The sequence below is a fragment of the Xyrauchen texanus genome, chromosome 24 (assembly GCF_025860055.1).
Source record: "Xyrauchen texanus isolate HMW12.3.18 chromosome 24, RBS_HiC_50CHRs, whole genome shotgun sequence".
Classification (NCBI taxonomy): Eukaryota; Metazoa; Chordata; class Actinopteri; order Cypriniformes; family Catostomidae; genus Xyrauchen; species Xyrauchen texanus.
The window spans coordinates 28,812,506-28,832,968 of record NC_068299.1 but is presented as its reverse complement, the minus strand read 5'-3'; the positions used below and the strand labels follow the sequence as shown (position 1 = coordinate 28,832,968).

Here is a 20,463-nt window from a genome sequence, read left to right as displayed (position 1 = left end):
AAGACGTCACATCGTCCACTTTGGTAAAAGCAAGTAACTCCTGCCGTGCCTTATTGTTCTGTGAATGTGTCTGAATTCCAGTACTCAACAGCTGACGTTTCATAAAATATATTTACTTTAATTTTAAAAGTCATTTCACATGCAACACAAGAAAAACTTCATCAGATCAAGTTATAAAAACAACAAAAGACAGCACTTATGTTGGTGCATGGGCTTGAGTTATGGCACAATGATGAATTTGAATCCTGACAATATCCAGCTGACAATATTAGAAAAATGTCTCCAGTCTAAAAAAAAATCATCCTTTATATCTTTCCAGACACATTTAAAGTGCTAATGAAATACATGTAAACCCCTTGCAGATGACAATGCCAGTTCATGACGGCTACATCATTTACCAATCAGATGATTTTCTAGATGCCATTAGAGTTATGATCTTTTACTCAATTTTCTTGTAAAAGTTATCAATTAGGATTTGTTAGAGTATGTCTACATTCATTTAGTCCATCAACATTGCTACACAGTTATCTAAATAACATGCAGATTTAGTTTTCTCCAAACACATTCAGGGGATCATCGAATATATTGTGGCCTGTGTCCGCTGTTAAACTGGGATCCCGGGCATTCTGGTTCTTCTTTGACTTAAGGGAAGGCTTTACCGATGGTTTTGTACTCCCAGCCGAGAAGATATCATCTGTGAGGTGAGACCACAGAGCAGATACAGTAAGCATTTTTTGGAGTGTAAGTCAGTGTTTTGAAGAGTTGCAGACATCTCACTTTAAAACAAAAGTTCACTAAACAAAAAAATAACTAAAGTGAGCATCAAAGTAAAAGAAAGTCACAGTGTTTTGCAGAGGCAACTAACCCATGTCATCGTCAAATATAGATTTCGTCTCTACTTTCTTCTTTGCTTTCTTCTCCTTTGGCTTTGTTGTGCCAGTCAAGTCAGCAAAAATGTCAACATCATCATCAAACAAACTTGCATCCAAAGACACATCATTAGATTTCTTCTGAGCTTTGGGAGGTTCATAAACTTCATCCTGTAGGAATAGTTTTAGGACAAAATCTTATAATTTTATCCAAGTTAATGCATTCTGTTCAAAGAAAATGGAAAAATGTGCCTATGTGTAATTATTAGATTTGGTCATTTGTGTGGATGATGCTCATAATCAAGGTTTGAAATTATACCCCCAAAATCGTCAGTGGTGAAAAACTGTCACTCTTACTATAGTCACTTTAGCGGGTGACGTTTCAGGGTTTTTCCTGCACTGAAAACTGAATGTCGGGCAACTCCGTTAACTTGCTATTTAATTGCATTTATCTTGCGTTCAGAGCTTTATAAGCACTAAATACGCCTCTCATAACTTACACGCAAATCTGTGTTGGGCAAATAAAGCATGGTTTTAAGCGAATCGCTGCAGCAGTATGAGTGTGCTCCAAAGATAAGATCACCAGAGCTCCAGGACAGCAGAGGGCAAATCTATAATCCTTTTTTTGTTACAACTGTGAAAGGTTTCTTTAGGCTATAATTTTGTTTTCATAACTAATAGTATAGATTTGTTTTTTAAGAAAAGACTATCAACTTTAACCTAACCACACCAATGAGGAGTCATCCATGGTCTTACCTATGATAATGGACTAATCAGAACAAATGCCACTGTTAAACAAGGGTAAAACAATGGTAAACTGTCATACAAGTACAATTTCGAATGAAAGGGTTTAAACTTACAAGAAATATGACAAAGTTTTCCTCCTGTTCTAACTGGCCATGTTTGCCTGCACTTCAGATATTATAAACTCATTAGGTTTGTGTCGTGCTAAACTAATATAATTCTCGTTCAAATAAAAAGTCCAAACAAATGCATTCTGTTACAGTCTCCAGTTGCCTTTATCATTTTTTGTGAGGCAGGGGATTTAGGCATTTGAAAATGCTAAGTGGACACTGACCTTAGAACACAACTAGCCACAGTGGCCGGTGAGCCAAAAAGTTAACTTCAAACCCTGCTCAGAATGTAGATTTATGTAAAAACATTCTTGTCTCACTCGCTAATTTCTGTTAAAGAAACTACATCATAGTTAGTGCCTACTGACAAGATTGTTTTGTATTAAAGTAAACTGAAGACTGATTGATCCAGTACGAACCTGGAAAATGTCTGGTTTTGTCGAGCTGACTTCTGTTTTGGAGTTTTTACATTCTGTTCTGTTTCTTTTTCCTGCTCCAAAAATATCATCATCATCTTCATCATCTAGGAAGGACACAGGCTGCTTTGCTTTCTGGACCGGCTTCTGTTTCATTTTGGCAAAAAGATCATCACTGTGGCTGTCAAAAATAGATGGAGCCTGGTCTTTCTTCTGAGCTTGTGCCTGCCTCTGTCTTGGAGGCTTTCTTATGGCCTTCCTCAGGGGGCTTTGTTTTGTGTTTTGATGAGGGAAGAGGCTTTATGGCAGATGCAGAGGCAAAGAGATCATCAGAATCAAACAGGTCGTCTTCAGCATCAAGAAACCTCTTCGGCTTGAATGCTACATCTGTGCTCTTGGGTGCAGCAGGGGTTGTGACAGGTATAGTGAGTGCTGAAGGCCGCACTGAAACAGGATTAAAAATAGGTAGTGAAGCAGCCGTATCTGGTTCAACATCTTGTGTAGAGGAGCTCTTGTCTAGACCCTCCTCCCCAATTTCTTCCACAGACTGCTGTGCAGCCAGGTGCCTTGCTGCCCTTGTTTGGGGTCGCCGTCGTCCTGCAGCTTTTGCTCGACCCTTCAGATGGAAAAGCAGATTCTCAATTTGCCACTGAATAGACTTTGACAAATAACAAAACAAATATCAAAGCTAAAACTAAACCGAAAGCAAAGCTCTAAATAACAAAAAACAAAGCAAAAACTAAAACAAAAGCAAATGCAAACCAAAAAAAGAAACTCTCCAAGCATCAAATAACAAAACTAAAACAAAAAGCAAAACAGAAAACAAAAAAAGAAACTTAAAAAAACCTAAACCAGTTCTGGTAACTGCAGCATTACATAGAAGAAAAAGTAAAAGCATCTGCCCCTGACTAATATCAATGATGGGATATTTTCAAAACATTCTTGCGTGACAGCTTTACACTAAGTGAAATTTTATCATTCCAAGTTTATCTAGGATGCCTAAAGTTTTTTTCTCTCTCCAGAACTTGGTCAAAATAATGTAAAATAGAGTTTCATGGCCATTAAGAAATAATTATGGCCAGTAAATTCTCTCAATTCACTCGCCATTGTCATGTGTAGCATAAAAAAATTCTAATACAATGTCAAATAAACTAAATTTATAATAAGACAAATTGGGCTTTTAACCTACAAAACACACATACTATAGTCTGACCTACCTTGTTAGCATTCTGTAGAGTGTTCACTTGAGCTGGAGATTCAAAGCTCACCCCTCCCTCACTTGAGGGATGACGATCAGGGATGGTATCAGTAGCTGGCAGTGGCCTGGCAGCTGTGGGGAATGAAGAGGGTGCCAGACCAGGGATTACACTGACAGCTCCTAGAATCTGTGGAACCATGCCTGGCAGAAGGCTGGCAGGGTTGACAGCTAAACTAGCCTGAAAGGAACAGATAGGTCTTTATATCTGTGACACAATCTAAATCAATACAGACAGTGCCCTTTACTCAAAATCCAAGACCAGAGTGGAACTGTTCTGATTGCTGCTAATTTCAAAAGCACAACACAATGCCAAACGTAGACTGCTGCACAAGTGTTTTACTGTCATTAAAGATAGAGCAGTTACTATTTACAGCATTTGGCACAAAAGGCAATGAAGGTTAAGGCAAAGCTACATAAAATGTAATGTGAAAATGTTAATAGGCACAGATATATGGTGTGCAGACCAAGGCATTCGCGTCTCTACTCAAGAAAAGGTAAGATCGTCATGCTTTTCAATAAAAATGTAAGGATCATGCCAGGAAAAGAAGAGAAAAAAAAAACTAGATATTAAAAGATATGGAGCATTTAAAGTATAGATATTTTATGTAAAAAATAAAAACATTTACTTGAAGTTCTCCAATCCTGAAGGATGTTTTTTTAGATTTTAGGGGACTTGAAGGCTCCTGTGTAATTAAATAAATGTTAAATAATAACGTTACATTAACGTCAACTGATAAAAAACAGTCATCACTTTTATAGACTGTGGGAAAATATGTTTTATAAGTGGTAAATAAAATGAGGTGCCTACAAAAAAATCCATATAATGCATTTCCATTTCCATACGATCGCACAATTGTTTTAGCATTAATAAACTGTTATTGAATAAAAACTATGATGCTAAATATTTAGTGAATATACCTTGCTTGAGGTCAGTGTTGATTTGTCGGTGTCATCTGTTGTCGGATTGATGGGCTTTTCTGGTACTTTCTGCATGTTGTAGAAATATTAATTTGAAATTAAATATGAAATATTACTTTTAACAGAACTTACAAAACCCAAAAGCAAGACGTTCTTGGCTCAGCAACAAAGAGTAATATCTTTACTGCAAGTTATGTATACATTTGGGAACAAATAGTACCGGAGGAGGTTTAGGCTTTGCTGAACTGAAGAGATCATCATTATCATCATCCCCAAACAGTGTGGGGGCCCCAGGCTTTACTGAGCTCTGGGATGACACCTGTAAAATAAAAAAGTTAAAATAATCAATAGGTAAATACAGTCACCATAAAGTGGAAAAGCCAGGGTTCAAAATTACTTTGACTGTTGGCCAATAACTTTATTATTAGCAACTTAATACATGGTTTAAATTGTGATGCAAGTGGATAGTTTGAGCCTAGCCCTTGTAAGTGGCATTGTCAATTAAAATTTAAGACATGTAAACTGTCTCCTAAAGAATAAACATAAAAAACAAAACAACTTTTTCATCAGTGGAAACTTTTGCATTTGATGTTTAGCTTTGAAGTCTACATTTTCATGTTAAGACACATGAATAGGATGGAGGAAGATGATTCTGCAAGTGACACAATGACCAGTGCTGTTTGTCATAAATATGCATTGATAAAAAAAATACTTATTGTAAAAAAAAAAGACTAAAAATAATCTAATTGTATCAGGGAAGAAAAAAAAATAGCAAAATACATTTTAATGGCTGTTAAGAATTACTCATGGCCAGTGTGGAAAGTTCATTTTAGACTTTGATTATAGCGTAGTCTTACGGCTGGTTTAGGAGATGTGGCGAAGAGGTCTACATCCGGATCGTTGTCTCTCTGTTGCGTGTGACTGAAAAGGATCTCTTCATCTTGAAACACACCTGTGCTCTTAATGCGGGGCACATGATCCTGAGGGCACAACTAAAATCAAACCTCTTCCAAAAAAAGCATACTTATAAACATGCAAACCTCACAGCACAGATTATCTAAAACAGCTAACCTTAAGTGTATATTTTTCTGCTGGTTTGGATATTTCAGGGGCAGGAATGATTTCATCAGGTCTGTCGTCTTCATCATCATCATCATCATCATCATCATCATCATCAAAAAGACTCAGTGCTGTTTTCTTGGCCATGGCCCCCTTAATCTCCATAGGAGGTGGACCCTCCTTCTGCAGGTTTTCACCATCAGCAATCACCACTGTGCTCTTAGTCTGTTTCTGTGAAAAAAACAAAAAAAACTCTCCAGTTATGAAACCCTTTAAGCATGTATTAGGTGTCAAACCCCAATTAGGTCATTTTTTTCACACTAGATTTTGACTAATTTTCTATTTTATTATTTTGTAAACATCTCAATCACTTTGTTTGTATCTTGCTTGTCTCCAAATATGTCGATGCCACCAAAAAGACTAACTGCCCCTGTCGGTTTCTTCTTTATCTCAGTGCTGTCTTCAGAGGACAGAATGGATTCCACAGACTTCTTCACCTCTGCTATCTTTTCTGTTGCTGCAGTGGTCAAGTTGCCCTCCTGCTCAGGGTCAAACAGAGAGGGAGAATCAGAATCCTGGATCATAGAGACACATACAAGTAACAAACACAACAGTCTGCTGTTCTCTGCTACTAACAACTGACACTGCAAATTAAATCTGTCCTACATTAATACTGTAGAATGTATGCACAAAAAATATAGATCATTAACAAAACTGTCAGATAATTAATAATGAATCATTGGAAACATACAGTTCATCAATAACATCACATTCAAGCCACAGTTAAAATGCATGAAATGCCATTACATTTGGTCACAAAAAATATCAAACCAAGTGTTATCTGAAACAAAAGATGCTAGACCTATTCTCAGAACTTCACTTTTCTGAGGCATTTTTGCAAACACTTTAAACCCCTTGCAGAGTAATCACGTGTGTAGTATTTTGCTTGAAAAGTGTGCTTGTGCTAACTTTCTTTAAAATAAATGCCAATACGTTTGATATTTTGGCAAATAATGCAATTATATTTGTATATTTATAAGTGTAGCTTTAGTGTCCAAATGCTTTTTGGGGACACTGAATGCCATCACAAAACACTCATTGGGGCCATGGAGCCATAAGTCATAGTTAACCCAAAAATGAACATTCTCTCATCATTTGCCCTCATGCCATCCCAGATGTGTATGACTTTCTTTCTTCTGCTGAACAAAAACAAATATTTTTAGAAGAATATTTCATCTCTGTAGGTCCATGCAATGCAAGTAAATGGTGACCAGAACCTTAAAGTTTCCAAAATGCACATAAACACAGCATAAAATGAATCCATAAAACTAAAGTGGTTAAATCTTTATCTTCAGAAGTTATATGATAGGTGTGGTTGAGAAAGAGATCAATATTTAAGTCCTTTTAAATATAAAATCTTCTCCCTGCTTAGTAGGTGGTGATATGCATGAAGAATGCGAATCGACAAAAACAAAATAAGAATGTGAAAGTGGAGATTGATAGTAAAATAAGGACATAAATATTGATGTGTTTCTCACCCACACTTCTCATGTCACGTCTGAGGACATGGATTTAACCACTGGAGTCACTGGACTCTTATGGTACCTATGTGCTTTTGGAGCTTCAAAATTTTAGTCACCATTAAATTGCATTGTATGGACCTACAGAGCTGAAATATTCTTCTAAAATTCTTAATTTGTGTTTAGAAGAAAAAAGAAAGTCATACACATCTGGGATGTCTTGAGGGTGAGTATCACCTATAAATGAAAATAATTTTCATTTATAGGTGAACTATTACTTTTATATATTTGATACCAATATCTGAAGTCTTCTTTTTATATGCCAGCTTAACAGCTTACCTTAGGTTCAGATGGACTTTTATTTGTTGGTGGTTTGAAGCCAAAAAGTTGTTCTTTATCCTCATCATTATCATCATCCTCAAACAAAAGGGATGCCCTCTGAGATGACTTCTTACTGCAAGGACAAAAAAATGACACTTGTGCAAGGAGTTTTGCCTCACAACAAAATTATTATTGTTTAACTCACTAGTTGAGTTTGTCCACTTATCACAGATGTACTGCTCAAACCTTGACTCCTTTGTGGCTGCAAACAGATCATCATCGTCATTCTCATCAAACAGGCTGTCTTTTTGTAGTCCTTTGACACTGGGTAGACTGGAGGGGGCACTAGTGCTAGGCTTCATTCCGCCAGGCTTCACATCTAGGCTTTCATTATTGGGCTTAGTACTCATACACTGATCCTGACACAGACAAAGCAAATATTATGTCTTACATAAGTTGATGTCATGTGATATCAGCATGCTTTATTAAAAAGTACAGCCAACCAAATTAAAACAGACTGAATAAACAAAAATGAAAAATTACATAACAATTACATTTTGTATGCATTTTGAACTGCATTTTTGCTATTTAAAATATTACTAGACTGAACTAAACCATATTCCTAGTGGTGAAAAGCAGATACCTCATCATCACTAAAGAGTCCACTTGATACAGGTTTCTTGGGTTGTAGGGATGTTTTTTTGACCTGAACTGAATTGGGCTTTGATGCCGATGTAAAGAGGTCCTAAAAGATCACAATAAACTGATTACTTTGAAAACCATAGAATAAAATCAAAAACATTTCTGGATTTCTTTGCAATTTATCTCCTTAAATTAAGCATGTTTAACCTCACCTCCTCCTCTTCATCATCAAATATTGAGAGCGGAGGTTTAATGGGTTTGTTTTGAGTTGCAGGCTTTGATTGAATTTTAGTCTCTCTTGGGAATATCTTTAAGAAAACAAGAACCAAATATCACTGACAAATAAGGAATCAGACTGTAATTAAGGCTGAGAAATTCTACATATCTACAAAATCTACATATTTTAAACCTTTTTTGCCAATGACTGTCAATAGTTATAGTTGAAGTCAGAAGTTTACATACACTTAGGCTGAAGTCATTCAAACTAACTTTATATCCACTCCACAGCTTCAAAGTAATTTAAGACATCTACGTTGTGCATGACACAAGTCATTTTTCCAACAATTGTTTACAGACAGATTGTTTCACATTTAATTGACTATATCACAATCCCAGTGGGTCAGAAGTTTACATACACCAAGTTAACTGTGCCTTTAAACAGCTTGGAAAATTCCAGAAAATTATGTAAAGCCTTTAGACAATTAGCTTCTGACAGGAGGTGTACTGATTTGGAGATGTACCTCTGGATTAATTTTAAAGCCTACCTTCAAACTCATAGCCTCTTTGCTATACATTATGGGAAAATCTAAAGAAATCAGCCAAGACCTCAGAAAAATATTTGTGGACCTCCACAAGTCTGGTTCATCCTTGGGAGCAATTTCCAAATGCCTGAACCACGTTCATCTGTACAAACAATAGTACACAAGTATAAACACTGTGGGACCATGCAGTCATCATACCGCTCAGTAGGAGACGCATTCTGTCTCCTAGAGATGAACGTAGTTTGTGCGAAAAGTGCAAATCAATCCCAGAACAACAGCAAAGGACCTTGTGAAGATGCTGGAGGAAACAGGTAGACAAGTATCTATATCCACAGTAAAACGAGTCCTATATCGACATAACCTGAAAGGCTGCTCAGCAAGGAAGAAGCCACTGCTCCAAAACTGCCATAAAAAAGCCAGACTACAGTTTGCAAGTGCAAATGGGGACAAATATCTTACTTTTTGGAGAAATGTCCTCTGGTCTGATAAAACAAAATTTGAACTGTTTTCCCATAATGACCATTGTTATGTTTGGAGGAAAAAGGGTGAGGCTTGCAAGAACATCATCTCAACCGTGAAGCATGGGGTGGCAGTATCATGTTGTGTGGATGCTTTGTTGCAGGAGGGACTGGTGCACTTCACAAAATAGATGGCATCATGAGGAAAGAAAATATCTGATTGAAAATTTGTGAGCAGAATTGAAAAAGCTTGTGCGAGCAAGGAGGCCTACAAACCTGACTCAGTTACACCAGTTCTGTCTGGAGGAATGGGCTAAAATTCCAACAACTTTTTGTGAGAAGCTTGTGGAAGGCTACCCAAAATATTTGACCCAAGTTAAATCATTTAAAGGCAATGCTACCCAATGCTAATAAAGTAGTTGTAAACTTCTGATCCACTGGGAATGTGATGAAATAAATAAATTATTTTCTCTACTATTATTCTGACATTTGACATTCTTAAAATAAAGAAGTGATCCTAACTGACCTAAGACAGGGAATGTTTTTTACTATTAAATGTCAGGAATTGTGAAAAACTGAGTTTAAATGTATTTGGCTAAGGTTTATGTAAAATATACAAAAATAATCAAGACATGTTTTCCACACCGTTTTTTTTATTTATAAACAGAAAGAAGAATTATATTTAAATGTGCACTCAGTAATTTTATGAATTTTCCATCTTGGACTTACACGGAGACTTAGTGGTGTGGATACAGCATCATTTTAATCAATAGTTTTCAGATACCAATGCCATTGTAGAAAATGATTAATGATTAATTTAATCCATGAGTGAAAGTGTCCAATAACAGGGGGGTTACAGAGATTAAGCAAGTAGTATTTAGCTGGTCATGTGATCCTAACATGGCAGCCCCCATGTGGGAACCCTCTCCATGTAGAACAAAACAGCTTTTATAAGGTTACTGATATGACTAGAGTCTTCATTTCATGATGTGAGTGCTCATTTTATACACATTTTTCAAAATTACAATGAATATCTTAAGGAGTAAAAGTTTTTGATTAGGAAAAAATTACTGAGTACACCTTTAATTAACAAACATTTTAAGGACCAATGTAACACTACATAGTAAAAAAACAGCAATATATACAAATAAATATTTTTACTAAACAGTTAAATTTATGTAAAATGCTATGCAGACTTCAGATAGCATTTTTAAGTGATGACACAAACAAATCGTTGAATCACCACTCAAACTTACCAACTTGTTACTGAAGTTACATACATGCAAGTCGCAAAAAGGAAGAATTGTGAAAGTAATTTATCGCCAACTCATCACAAGTATATTGTGACTAATAAATATAACCCAGCCCTAATTGCAATACATAAGAAAACAATTGGGATTGCAAATTTCTAAAAAGAGAGTAGGCTCTGTATGTTAAATATGAAAAGTGCCATACTTGTGAGTCTTCATCATCTGAGAACAGGCCCTTGCTTGTTGCCTTCTCCGATACTCCCAGTGGAGGTGAAGATTTGACTGCTTCAGGTGGAGGTACACTCTAAAATAAACAGAGGCAAAAACAATAATTCATCATCATCATCATCAGGGAAGACAGTAAGACAGCGAGTGTAAGAGAGTTTTATACCTCTTCAGATTTTTCAGACTCCTCACTAGTTGAAGGCCGCCGTTTCTTGAACCCCTCCACCAGTATATTTTTAGTTCCAGGCCCAAACATTGAAATGGCTCCAGCAGGTAGCTGCAAGCAAACTCAATTAGTATGTAATGAACAACAACATACATATAAACTATAATAATGATTTTCACACACAGACCTTTTTCTCAGGAGGGCGGGTCTCCTCTTCCCCCTCAATTCTTTTGTCATGCTGGGGAGTAGCTGTGCTGAATTTCCCACTGAAAATACCTCCATCTTTATCATAATCCTCCTCCTTATCCCCCCTAAACAGGTCTACTGTTTTCTTTGGCCTTTGTTTCTCATTTGCAACTGAATTCGAAGATATACATTTGCAATTTCTCAAAATAACAGCTATAAAGACCCAATGTAAAAATAATAATAATTTAAGTGTTAAGGCAAATGCAAGAGATTTACCATGTGTGGATTTTTTAAGTGTCTTCCCGCTGAAAAATTCATCATCATCATTTTCATCAAAGAGCCCAACACCAACCGAAGCATGTTTTGGAGCTCCCTGCACTTTGGGTCTCACTGGACTCTTACCGTCTTTGCTTTCTAATGAATCTGAATCATTTGGTGAGCTAAACAGGTTGCATTCTGTGAGGACATGAAAATATTTCACTCTTTAGAAACTAGAGCAAACTTTTATGCAAAAACAGTGTACTAGTAAATGCAAATGTAGCAGGAAAGACGGAGACAGCGCCAGTTGGTATTTTCTTCGTTTTAAGAGGCTCTACAAAAACAAGCAAAATACTAAGATGACTATTATGAAAATTAGGTATACATCTACCAATAGTCTAATTCAGGATATACAAAGAGACAGATAGGAAATGTAGTCAGCCAGTTAATATTGCAAAATAAACCACAACAGGGTGAGCCTGAGGAAGTAGAATGCTTATTCAATTTCTACTTAATAAATGAATAAAAAGACATGAAACATGAATTGAATTTTTTTCTGATATGAAAGAGACAGCAAAGTGATACGAGAGACATGCAAATAGTTAAGCAACAGTTATTCTAAAGAAAATATTTGACCACAGAATGCCGATTTAGAACATTCCACATCCAACTTCCGCACAGCGTAGTCCTTTGAAGTGTTGAGGGGAGTTACAGTTTAAAAGTCATACCTGTTTGGTTTACAGTCTGTTCCTTTTTAGGTGGTTCATTTTTAGGTGCATCAGAAAACAGGTCTCCCTGAGGAAAAAATAATATGACTTTCATCAGAGATTTAATAATTTCTCTAGCTGTAATTTCCAGTTACTGTATGATTACTAAGATTGACATAATTATAGATCCAACCAACCTCATCATCATCATCAAACAGGCCTTTGCCTCCACTAAAGAGTCCACCCTTCCCTCCAAATGGGGAATATTCCTCATCTTCCATGTTTGGTGGTTTAAACATCTCATCCTTATCATCTTCCACTGTAATAACATAAAGAAAATGTTGTATATGGAATGCTTATGGAATTATTTATCAATAAAGTGGGGTTAAAACAGGTTTAATTGTAACCAAACCATGTGAATGGACTCACTGCAATTGTTTTATAAAACTATGGTACAATTATGGCAGAATGAAATTACAATGCAGTTAATTACAAGAAAACAGTACAGCATCCCATTAATTTGTAAATATAAATATATATTAGGTGAAAATATAGTTGCTCAAACCCTGCGGCTTTGGCTCTTTCTTTGCTTTACTCTTCTTCTGTGAGATGGATGGACCTGATGACAGTGCTTGAGATAAAAGACAAGTGCATGCACACAAACAACCTTGAGACAGAAAACAAACTGAAAGGAAAGATGGTATTAAATGATGAAATGCTAAAATCAAAATGTTCTTTAATTGACCTACAAGTGCAATCAGCTTTTGGTTTGCTTGCAGTTTCTCCCTTGATTCTGGCAGCTAGTTCATCGGCAAAAGATGAAAGGCCAGTGTCCTGTAAAACATGTAGAATGAAATTTAAAGTTTTTGCACATTTTACAAACAGCACATCACATAAATCTCAAAATTCCAAGTATGTCTGAGGGGCTCATAAAAAGCAAGCTATTAACCTTCCTGATTTCGTCTTCCTCCTTATCAGACCCTCCAAATATGTCTGAATCTTCATCATCTTCATTCTCTTCATCAGCATCATCGTAACTGACAACAGACGGCTTCTATGGGATGGAAAGAAAGTTTGGAAAGAATTGTAGCAATCTATGTACAACATGGGGTGCATACTGTTCATGGAATAAAGCGTGTTATAAGAATTGCTGAATTTGTTCTGATTTATATATATATATATATATATATATATATATATACACGCAAAGATCCACCATTTAGCCTTAACAGACTGTAGGGGCAAGTGCTGTTAGCAAGCACCAATGAAGGCCAGAACGGTACACGAGGGGGTGGGTGGCCAGCACCATGCCCAACTGCCTTTGTCTCCCCAGTGGCAATGTTTTACACACCGCACCAGGTACTCATTGAGTCGACCTAGGGGATGCCCGGGACCGGTTCAGATAATCGTCACTGGTGTTGGCCATGAGCGGGAATCAAACTCGAGTCGCCAGGTTCGTAGCGCAGCACGCTAACCGCTACACTACCGCTCCACACCAGATTTTGCACTTGGTGATTGAAATTGGTACTTTTATTCACCAAAGTGGCAATAAACGGATCACAATGTATAGTCATGACATTAATAACATGACAAATGACTATTACAATTTGAAAAAATTGTTAAGAACTTCTTAAACTACTTCAATGTTTTCTCATTAAAATTTTATCCACGTGCAGCAATGACAGCTTTGCAGATCCTTGACATTCTTGCTGTCAGTTTTTCCAGATACTCTGGTGACATTTCACCCCACACTTCCTGCAGCACTTGCCATTGATGTGGTTGTCTTGTCGGGCACTTCTCACACACATTACAGTCTAGCCGATCCCACAAAAGCTCAATGTGTTTAAAATCCATAACACTCTTTTCCAATTATCTGTTGTCCAATGTCTGTGTTTCTTTGCCCACTCTAACTTTTTGAGTTCTGTTTCAAAAGTGGTTTTTCTTTGCAATTCTTCCCATAAGGGCTGCACCCAGAGTCTTCTCTTTACTGTTGTACTTTAAACTGGTGTTGAGCAGGTAGAATTCAAGAAGCTGTCAGTTGAGGACATGAGAGGCGTCTATTTCTCAAACTAGAGACTCTAGTGTGCTTCTGATGTGCTTATCCTCGTTTAGTTTAGCCTTCCACATCTCTTTCTGTCCTTGTTAGCACCAGATGTCCTTTGTCTTTTAGACTGAAGGATATACAGTGCTTGAAATTGAAAATTTGAAAGAGTTCATACAAAGGTGTACACTACAGTCTTCAAAGACAAAGGACAACTGGCTCTGACACTCACACCAGTGCTATTCTGAGATACGAGTTGGTGCTGTTTTGGCAGCACAAGGGGGACCTACACAATATTAGGCAGGTGGTTTTAATGTTGTGGCTGATCGGTGTATATATATAGTATATATAAGGCATGTAACAATACTCTATACGATACAATTTATAAGATAAAATGCATACCCTCAAGGTACAATACAATACGATCACCCACAAATGTTTTAATCATACTTACATTTTAAATCTTAAGTCATTTAAATCATTAATGCCATAAATATGTCTGACATTGGCAAAAAGCAGAGCTCTATAATAAAGGAACTTAAACAGCATTGAATTTATTTTGTTTGATTGATATGAGGAAAAACGAATATGAACTCCAAAGAACCACGGACAGATCCCACGGCGGAATCAGCAGTTTTGAGATTGGATGTAACCTCTGTGCACCTATCATGAACTTACACACCAGAGGGTGTTGGCCAACTGTTCCCGAGTCAAACCCAACATGGCATGCTGATACCGCTGCAAGATATACTTTAACCACAGAGAATGCGCTACCCTTATCCAAAAGGTGTTGCAGAAAGCTCAGCATGTCTGCTACAGAACATAAAAAGGAATGATATGTCTGTGAGTGCACCACTGTTCAAAAACACCCCACTTTAATCATATAATGATCATAGAGGCCGCTCTCAGACTCTGAATCGTTTCAAACACACTTGGAGGTAACCCAGTGGCATTTAAATTCATCCTCTCACAGGTCAGGCCTAAAGAGCTACTTGGTCTTTTGTGTGGGTGAAAAAGCTCTCTGTGTGCTTGAGATAGGAGATCCCTGCGCAGGAGAAGAGGCCAGGGCTGGTCGTAAAGGTGGTGAATTATCTCCACCAACCAAAGATTCTCCAGCCAGTATGGGGCAATTAGTATTGCTGAGTGACTGTGCTCCCTTACTCTTTTTAGAGTTGGGCCAATCAGGCTCAGAGGGGGAACGTGTATAACAGCTCATTTGGCCATGGGTGTGCCAGCACTTCCACACCAATAGGTGCAACTTATGAGAGAAAAAAACAGAGGGCAATGAGTGTTTTAGTGTGATGCGAAGAGATCTATGGCAGCCTGCCTGAATCTCTCCCACAGCTGACTCACCACCTGTGGGTGAAGCCTCCACTACCCATACAGGGGATTCCCTCTGGACAATGTTCATAACACACGAGAAGTGAGTCAACCCTAATGAGAAGTGCCCACTGCTCCACACAATTAGTTTTTGTGCCAAGCTGTTCATCCGCTGCGAATGGGTGCCCCCTGTTCTGTTTAAGTATTCCACTGTTGTCGTGTTGACTGACTATGAACAAGTGGCCTTGAAGGAACTGTATAAAGTGCTTCAATGCTAGATACACTGTAAATAACTCCAGAAAGTTTATGTGCGCATTTTGTAGTGATATGGGCCAAACCCCGTTCATTATTCTGCCTTCGCACACCACCCCCCGACCTGTGAGTGACGCGTCTGTCGTCACCACTTTCCTCAAAGAGACCGACCCAATGGGGTTACTTTGTGTAGGTGCTGTGCTCTTTTTTTCCGGAGGTCGCACTGCTGCCTCATGGCCATGACTGATGCCCCAAATAAAGCTTTAGGCTCCAACAGCGCATTGAGAAAGTGAAGTTTCTCTTTGTCAGAGAGATCCGACAGTCCCAGCCATAATACCCTCTCTCCCACCACCGAGAGGCCCATGCGTAGCCGCAGCTCTGAACACCCCCTCGGGGGTGCACAAGTTCAAATCCGCTATAACGCAGATTTCCTCATATATTCCAGCAGTTTGGCTTGGTATGCTGACAGGAGGGATGTAGCATTCAGAGCCCTCACTGAAAGAGCCGAGGACTGTACATTTTCTGAAAAACAGATGCAGTAAAGTGATCAAATTTCCCTGGCAGAGAAGCATTTGCAGAGCCAACATGCCCACAAACATGATTTCAAAAACGAGGCGTTTCCCATAGAGAGATACCACATGAATGTTTGAAAGAGAAATTCTTTCAGTGTTATTTAGTGGTGGAAAAATGTAATAACTCAAGGGGAACCTGACCTCTGGCTTTACTATATATGAAGATAATCCAATATAATTTAGCAAAACATACTTTTTTTTGCCCTCTTCCCTCGATTTCACTTTGCATGTAAACTTTACCACCATTATTACCAGCATATCCAGAGCATGCATGTGATGTACTAAAAGCTGTTTACTTTCGAAGTCAAAAGCAGAGAACTACAAGTCTCTTCTTAGCAAGGAGGAGGTGGGAACTGGCTGAACAGTAAATATAACTTTTAAAAATAAAACAACAAAACATAAACGAACACTCATGCAACACGGCCGCATGCGTCCCTCTCACTCTCGAACTGGCAACTCCGGCTGCCCCTTATCTCGCTCTCCCGCTGATCAGCTGATTCAGCGCAACCCATGCTCCATCAAGGACCAGCCAAGTGTGTTACTCCGTCTCCTGTGAGAGCTCGGGCACCACCTCTAAGGGAGGAGACTTTTTCCCAGCTCTCAGTGTTGCGCTGCTTGGGTTTAATTACACTATAATGTGTTTATTTATCGTACGATACATATGGTATTGAAACGTAAACGTGTTATCGTACGATACAATACGATATGAAATTTTTTTAACAACCCTAATATAATAAATATGTTATACGTTAAACCTAAATATGAATCTCCCCTCATGCAAAATTATATATCATGATAAATGGATAAATATATCAATTAAATCCTTTGTGTCATTATCTCTAAATACATACATCTTTTTTTCACTTACATATGAACCATCAGACTACCAACATTTTTTATGCCTTACTTTCTTAAAGTCACCATGTACTTCCTCATCCTGGTCAACGTCTTCATCTGAGCGCTTTAGGATTAAAATTCAAAGGAAGGTTTATCCATAAAGTAATAACATTGGAAACAAGAAAAACAACAATTCTCAGAATTAAAATCTGAATTTTTATTTTAAAAATCAATCTGTAAACATTCTTTATAACATAAATATACAGTATAAGTATATATGCCTATTTCTATGTCTATATCATCTCTCACCTCATTAGCTTCGCCATCCTCACTCTCAATGACACTGTCTCGGTCACTATCAATAGACATTTCTATAAAACAAAGAACACAGGAGTTAAAAAAACCTGAAACAACCAAAAATTATTATTGTTTATAAATAAAATTATGAATAAGAAAATACTTTTATATTAGGAAAGTAGTGATATGTTACCATCACTGGATTGATCCCCCAGGCCGACATCATCCTGATCCATAAACACTTGAGACCCGATCAAGTACGGCAAAGGTCTGTCCACATACAGGTCCTATCCACAACAATACAGAACTGACAGACCTCAGCAGAGCCATGGAGTAGTGTAATAACTAAGCAATAACTGTCTAATAATCAAATATGTGCTCATGGCTTCTAGGGAAACACTTAACCTTTGCTTCCAAAATTGGCTCTACTTTCTCCAGTGCCTCCTCATCCTCAGAGTCGGAGTTTCCGGCTTTAATGTCCAGTTGTTCAAAAGCACATTCCAGGACTTTCAGACCATAGTTGACTGCCTCCTGGACTTTGGGTATAAGTTCAGCCTCCTTCTGTTCCCTTGTCTTCTCCTATACATGAGAATAAAACCTTCACCAGGCAAGCTTTTGCAAAAATGAACAAGCTCTACATAAAATTGAAGCTATGACCCACAGCAGAAATAACCATGAATAATCTATTATTATTATTATTATAAAGGATGTAGAGTACCTGTTCAGGCTGTTTCTCTATGGTCTCGGGCTTTGGAGCAGTCTCTTCTACCTCTTCATCATAAACCCTCTAAATTAAACAAAGAATATCAGATAATGTTAAGATGTTTTTTTGGTCAATAAGCTCATTTCACAGGCTTCTCAACAGGAAGTGTAAAGGCTCACTTAAGAGGTCAGAATTTAGCCACTTTGAGTCTCAAGGGAGAAGCATATATCACAACAGCCCATACACAGAACATTTATAAATATCTTAAGCTAATTACGATCGATCGATCGATAGAGATAGATCGATAGATAGATCGATAGATAGAACCTTATTTGAACTCAAGACCTAGGCCTAAACTGAAGCAGGATGAGAATTTAACTCTCAGCATGGAAATGCCCTTGAGAGTGATACAAATTCTCGATATTTAAAATGTGGGGACAAAAAAAAGCCTTTGTAAAGAATTCCTCAGTTTTGCATCTGTTATACAAAATGTTATATATATATATATATATATATATATATATATATATATATATATATATACATATATATATATATATATATATATGTATGTCATATTATTCTGTTTTAGGCCTATCAGTGTATTCAATATACATAGAATAGATGCAAAGCTATGTTCTAAAACATATATTCAGAACTTATCAGCTGAATGCCATAACTGACCAATCAAAATCAAGCATTCCACAGAGCCGTATAATGTAACATATTATAATAAATAACAATATAATCACATAATATAATATAATAATATTATAGCATTATATAGTTTTTAATAGTTAGTTAATTAATACAATCGAAGCTTAAATGCGCGCTGTGTTTTTCTATGGTTGAATGGTTTTTCTATGGTTGAAAAAATGCCCCAAAAACCTTTCCAGCGGCCAAATATTGCCCCTTAATAATTTCTGACACTTCACAGCAGCCATGATAACATTTTATCTGAAAGGAACACAACAGACTAAAAACTATGGCTGTCAAAACCAGGTTTGCACTATAACACACATTAAAAAGTGAATCATTTCATAAGTATTTAGCTACAAGACAAAACTGGACATACATTTTCAATGAACTGTGTGTTGGAGAGCATGACAAAATCATTAAACATAGTGTGTAGGCAGCTGTCTGTGGCTTTAGTATCCTGAATAAGACCGTCCAATTGCTTCTCAATCTCATGTGTCTTGGACAACATCCTTTGAGAGAAGTCTTGCAGGAAAAGGAATAACTGCAGAAATACATAAATATCTTGAACAATTCAATTATTACATTAACAAATACATCACTCTGACATTTGTACAACTCAGGAGCAAGTGCATACAACATGAATATGAAATACAAATACATTTTCATGACATACCCCTGAATCTGCTGCCAGTGACCAGTTTGTGCTGGATTTCTGCATCTCTTCGAGTGTCCAGGGTCTCTCCCATACCTGCTCAGCTTCCCCATTATGCTTACTGTGGCCATTCTCCATAAAATTAGACATGCTGGTTTTATCTGTAGCGCAAGTTTGCAGATTTACCTGAATATTTTACAGATGGAAATTATAATATGTCTTAAACAGGCTTATACCTATACCAGCCATGATTTACTATTTTTTCCATTCTGTGAATGTGAATGGCTAACTTTCTGCCTAATTTCCTTTCATGTTCATTGAAAGAAAGTAATTTGGGTTTGAATCAACATGAGGGTGAGCAAATGATGACATGATTTTTGTTTGAGTGAACTATCCCTTTAATATAACTCATTTGTAACTCATAATAAATCCAGCATAACTCATGTAAAGTCAAACTTTATTTACAGTATAGAGCGCATTTAAAAACAACAGGAACTGAACCAAAGTGCTGTATATTTACATAGCTAATAAACTCTTAATAAAATAAATGCAGTTTACAGTTAGTACAAGTTTATCTGAAATATGGTGAACAAAATTTAAACTTATATCCTTAGGTAGCTATTAGCCAATGATAATCTGCATGTGAAGAGGCTATCTTCAAATCCTAAACACATGAGTTTGATACTGAGGTACACATACTACTGAATACACATTTTATCCTCAGGTTGTTTTTACTGATTTGTGCAATTACATGTGATTGCTCTACCAGCTGTCATGCAAGGCTAGTTACTGTGCTAGCAGTCTCTGCTTTCATTTCATTTAAGAGTCTTGTTTTACCTTGTTATATGTAATGTGGTAAGTTTTCCCCTCAAGTTATTTCTTCACCTCAAAATGTAAGGAGTCCCTCAGTGAGGGAAGTCAAGAGTGGGTTATCGTTGCATTTTTTCCTTTCATCAGTTCAGTGTTTTGAGAGGTCAACCATCTTCCGTCTGCAGAGAATCAGCTGATTCCAGTCACCTGACTGAGACGCTCTCTGATCTCAGAACAGTGCAATGACGTCCAACCTTGCGTTTGCGTCTATAAAACATATCTTATTTTTATCTATGCTTTGAAATGCCATTCCAAAAAGATTTCTTCTTTTAGTGCAAAATTCTTTGTATACTCATTGGATGGCTCGTGCGAACTCCCATCCCTTCTCTTTAATGTTAAACTTAAGACAATT

General features: G+C 37.2%; 1 protein-coding gene and 1 long non-coding RNA gene across 2 annotated transcripts in view; one reads left to right on the top strand and one right to left on the bottom strand.

The window, feature by feature from the left end:
- Positions 1 to 6,592, top strand: part of LOC127617999 (uncharacterized) — a 33,633-nt gene extending 27,041 nt beyond the window's left edge. The window contains exons 2-3 of the long non-coding RNA XR_007967391.1: positions 5,425 to 5,563; positions 5,829 to 6,592. This is a non-coding gene — a long non-coding RNA (uncharacterized LOC127617999). The remainder of the gene's footprint in view (positions 1 to 5,424; positions 5,564 to 5,828) is intronic.
- LOC127617990 (WASH complex subunit 2-like) lies at positions 99 to 20,239 on the bottom strand. Its single transcript, XM_052090195.1, is given in 32 exon segments — positions 99 to 694; positions 866 to 1,040; positions 2,143 to 2,352; positions 2,354 to 2,755; positions 3,357 to 3,575; positions 4,024 to 4,080; positions 4,316 to 4,384; positions 4,536 to 4,634; positions 5,173 to 5,295; positions 5,387 to 5,605; positions 5,746 to 5,913; positions 7,234 to 7,348; positions 7,462 to 7,634; positions 7,859 to 7,960; positions 8,070 to 8,165; positions 10,532 to 10,630; positions 10,718 to 10,828; positions 10,905 to 11,074; positions 11,180 to 11,359; positions 11,890 to 11,956; positions 12,066 to 12,187; positions 12,434 to 12,499; positions 12,618 to 12,702; positions 12,818 to 12,922; positions 16,961 to 17,014; positions 17,200 to 17,261; positions 17,381 to 17,474; positions 17,593 to 17,766; positions 17,906 to 17,974; positions 18,966 to 19,130; positions 19,263 to 19,427; positions 20,079 to 20,239. Coding segments are annotated over 31 exon segments (4,128 nt in total). The 5' UTR covers positions 19,392 to 19,427; positions 20,079 to 20,239; the 3' UTR covers positions 99 to 545.
- Between the last annotated feature and the right edge of the window lie 224 nt (positions 20,240 to 20,463).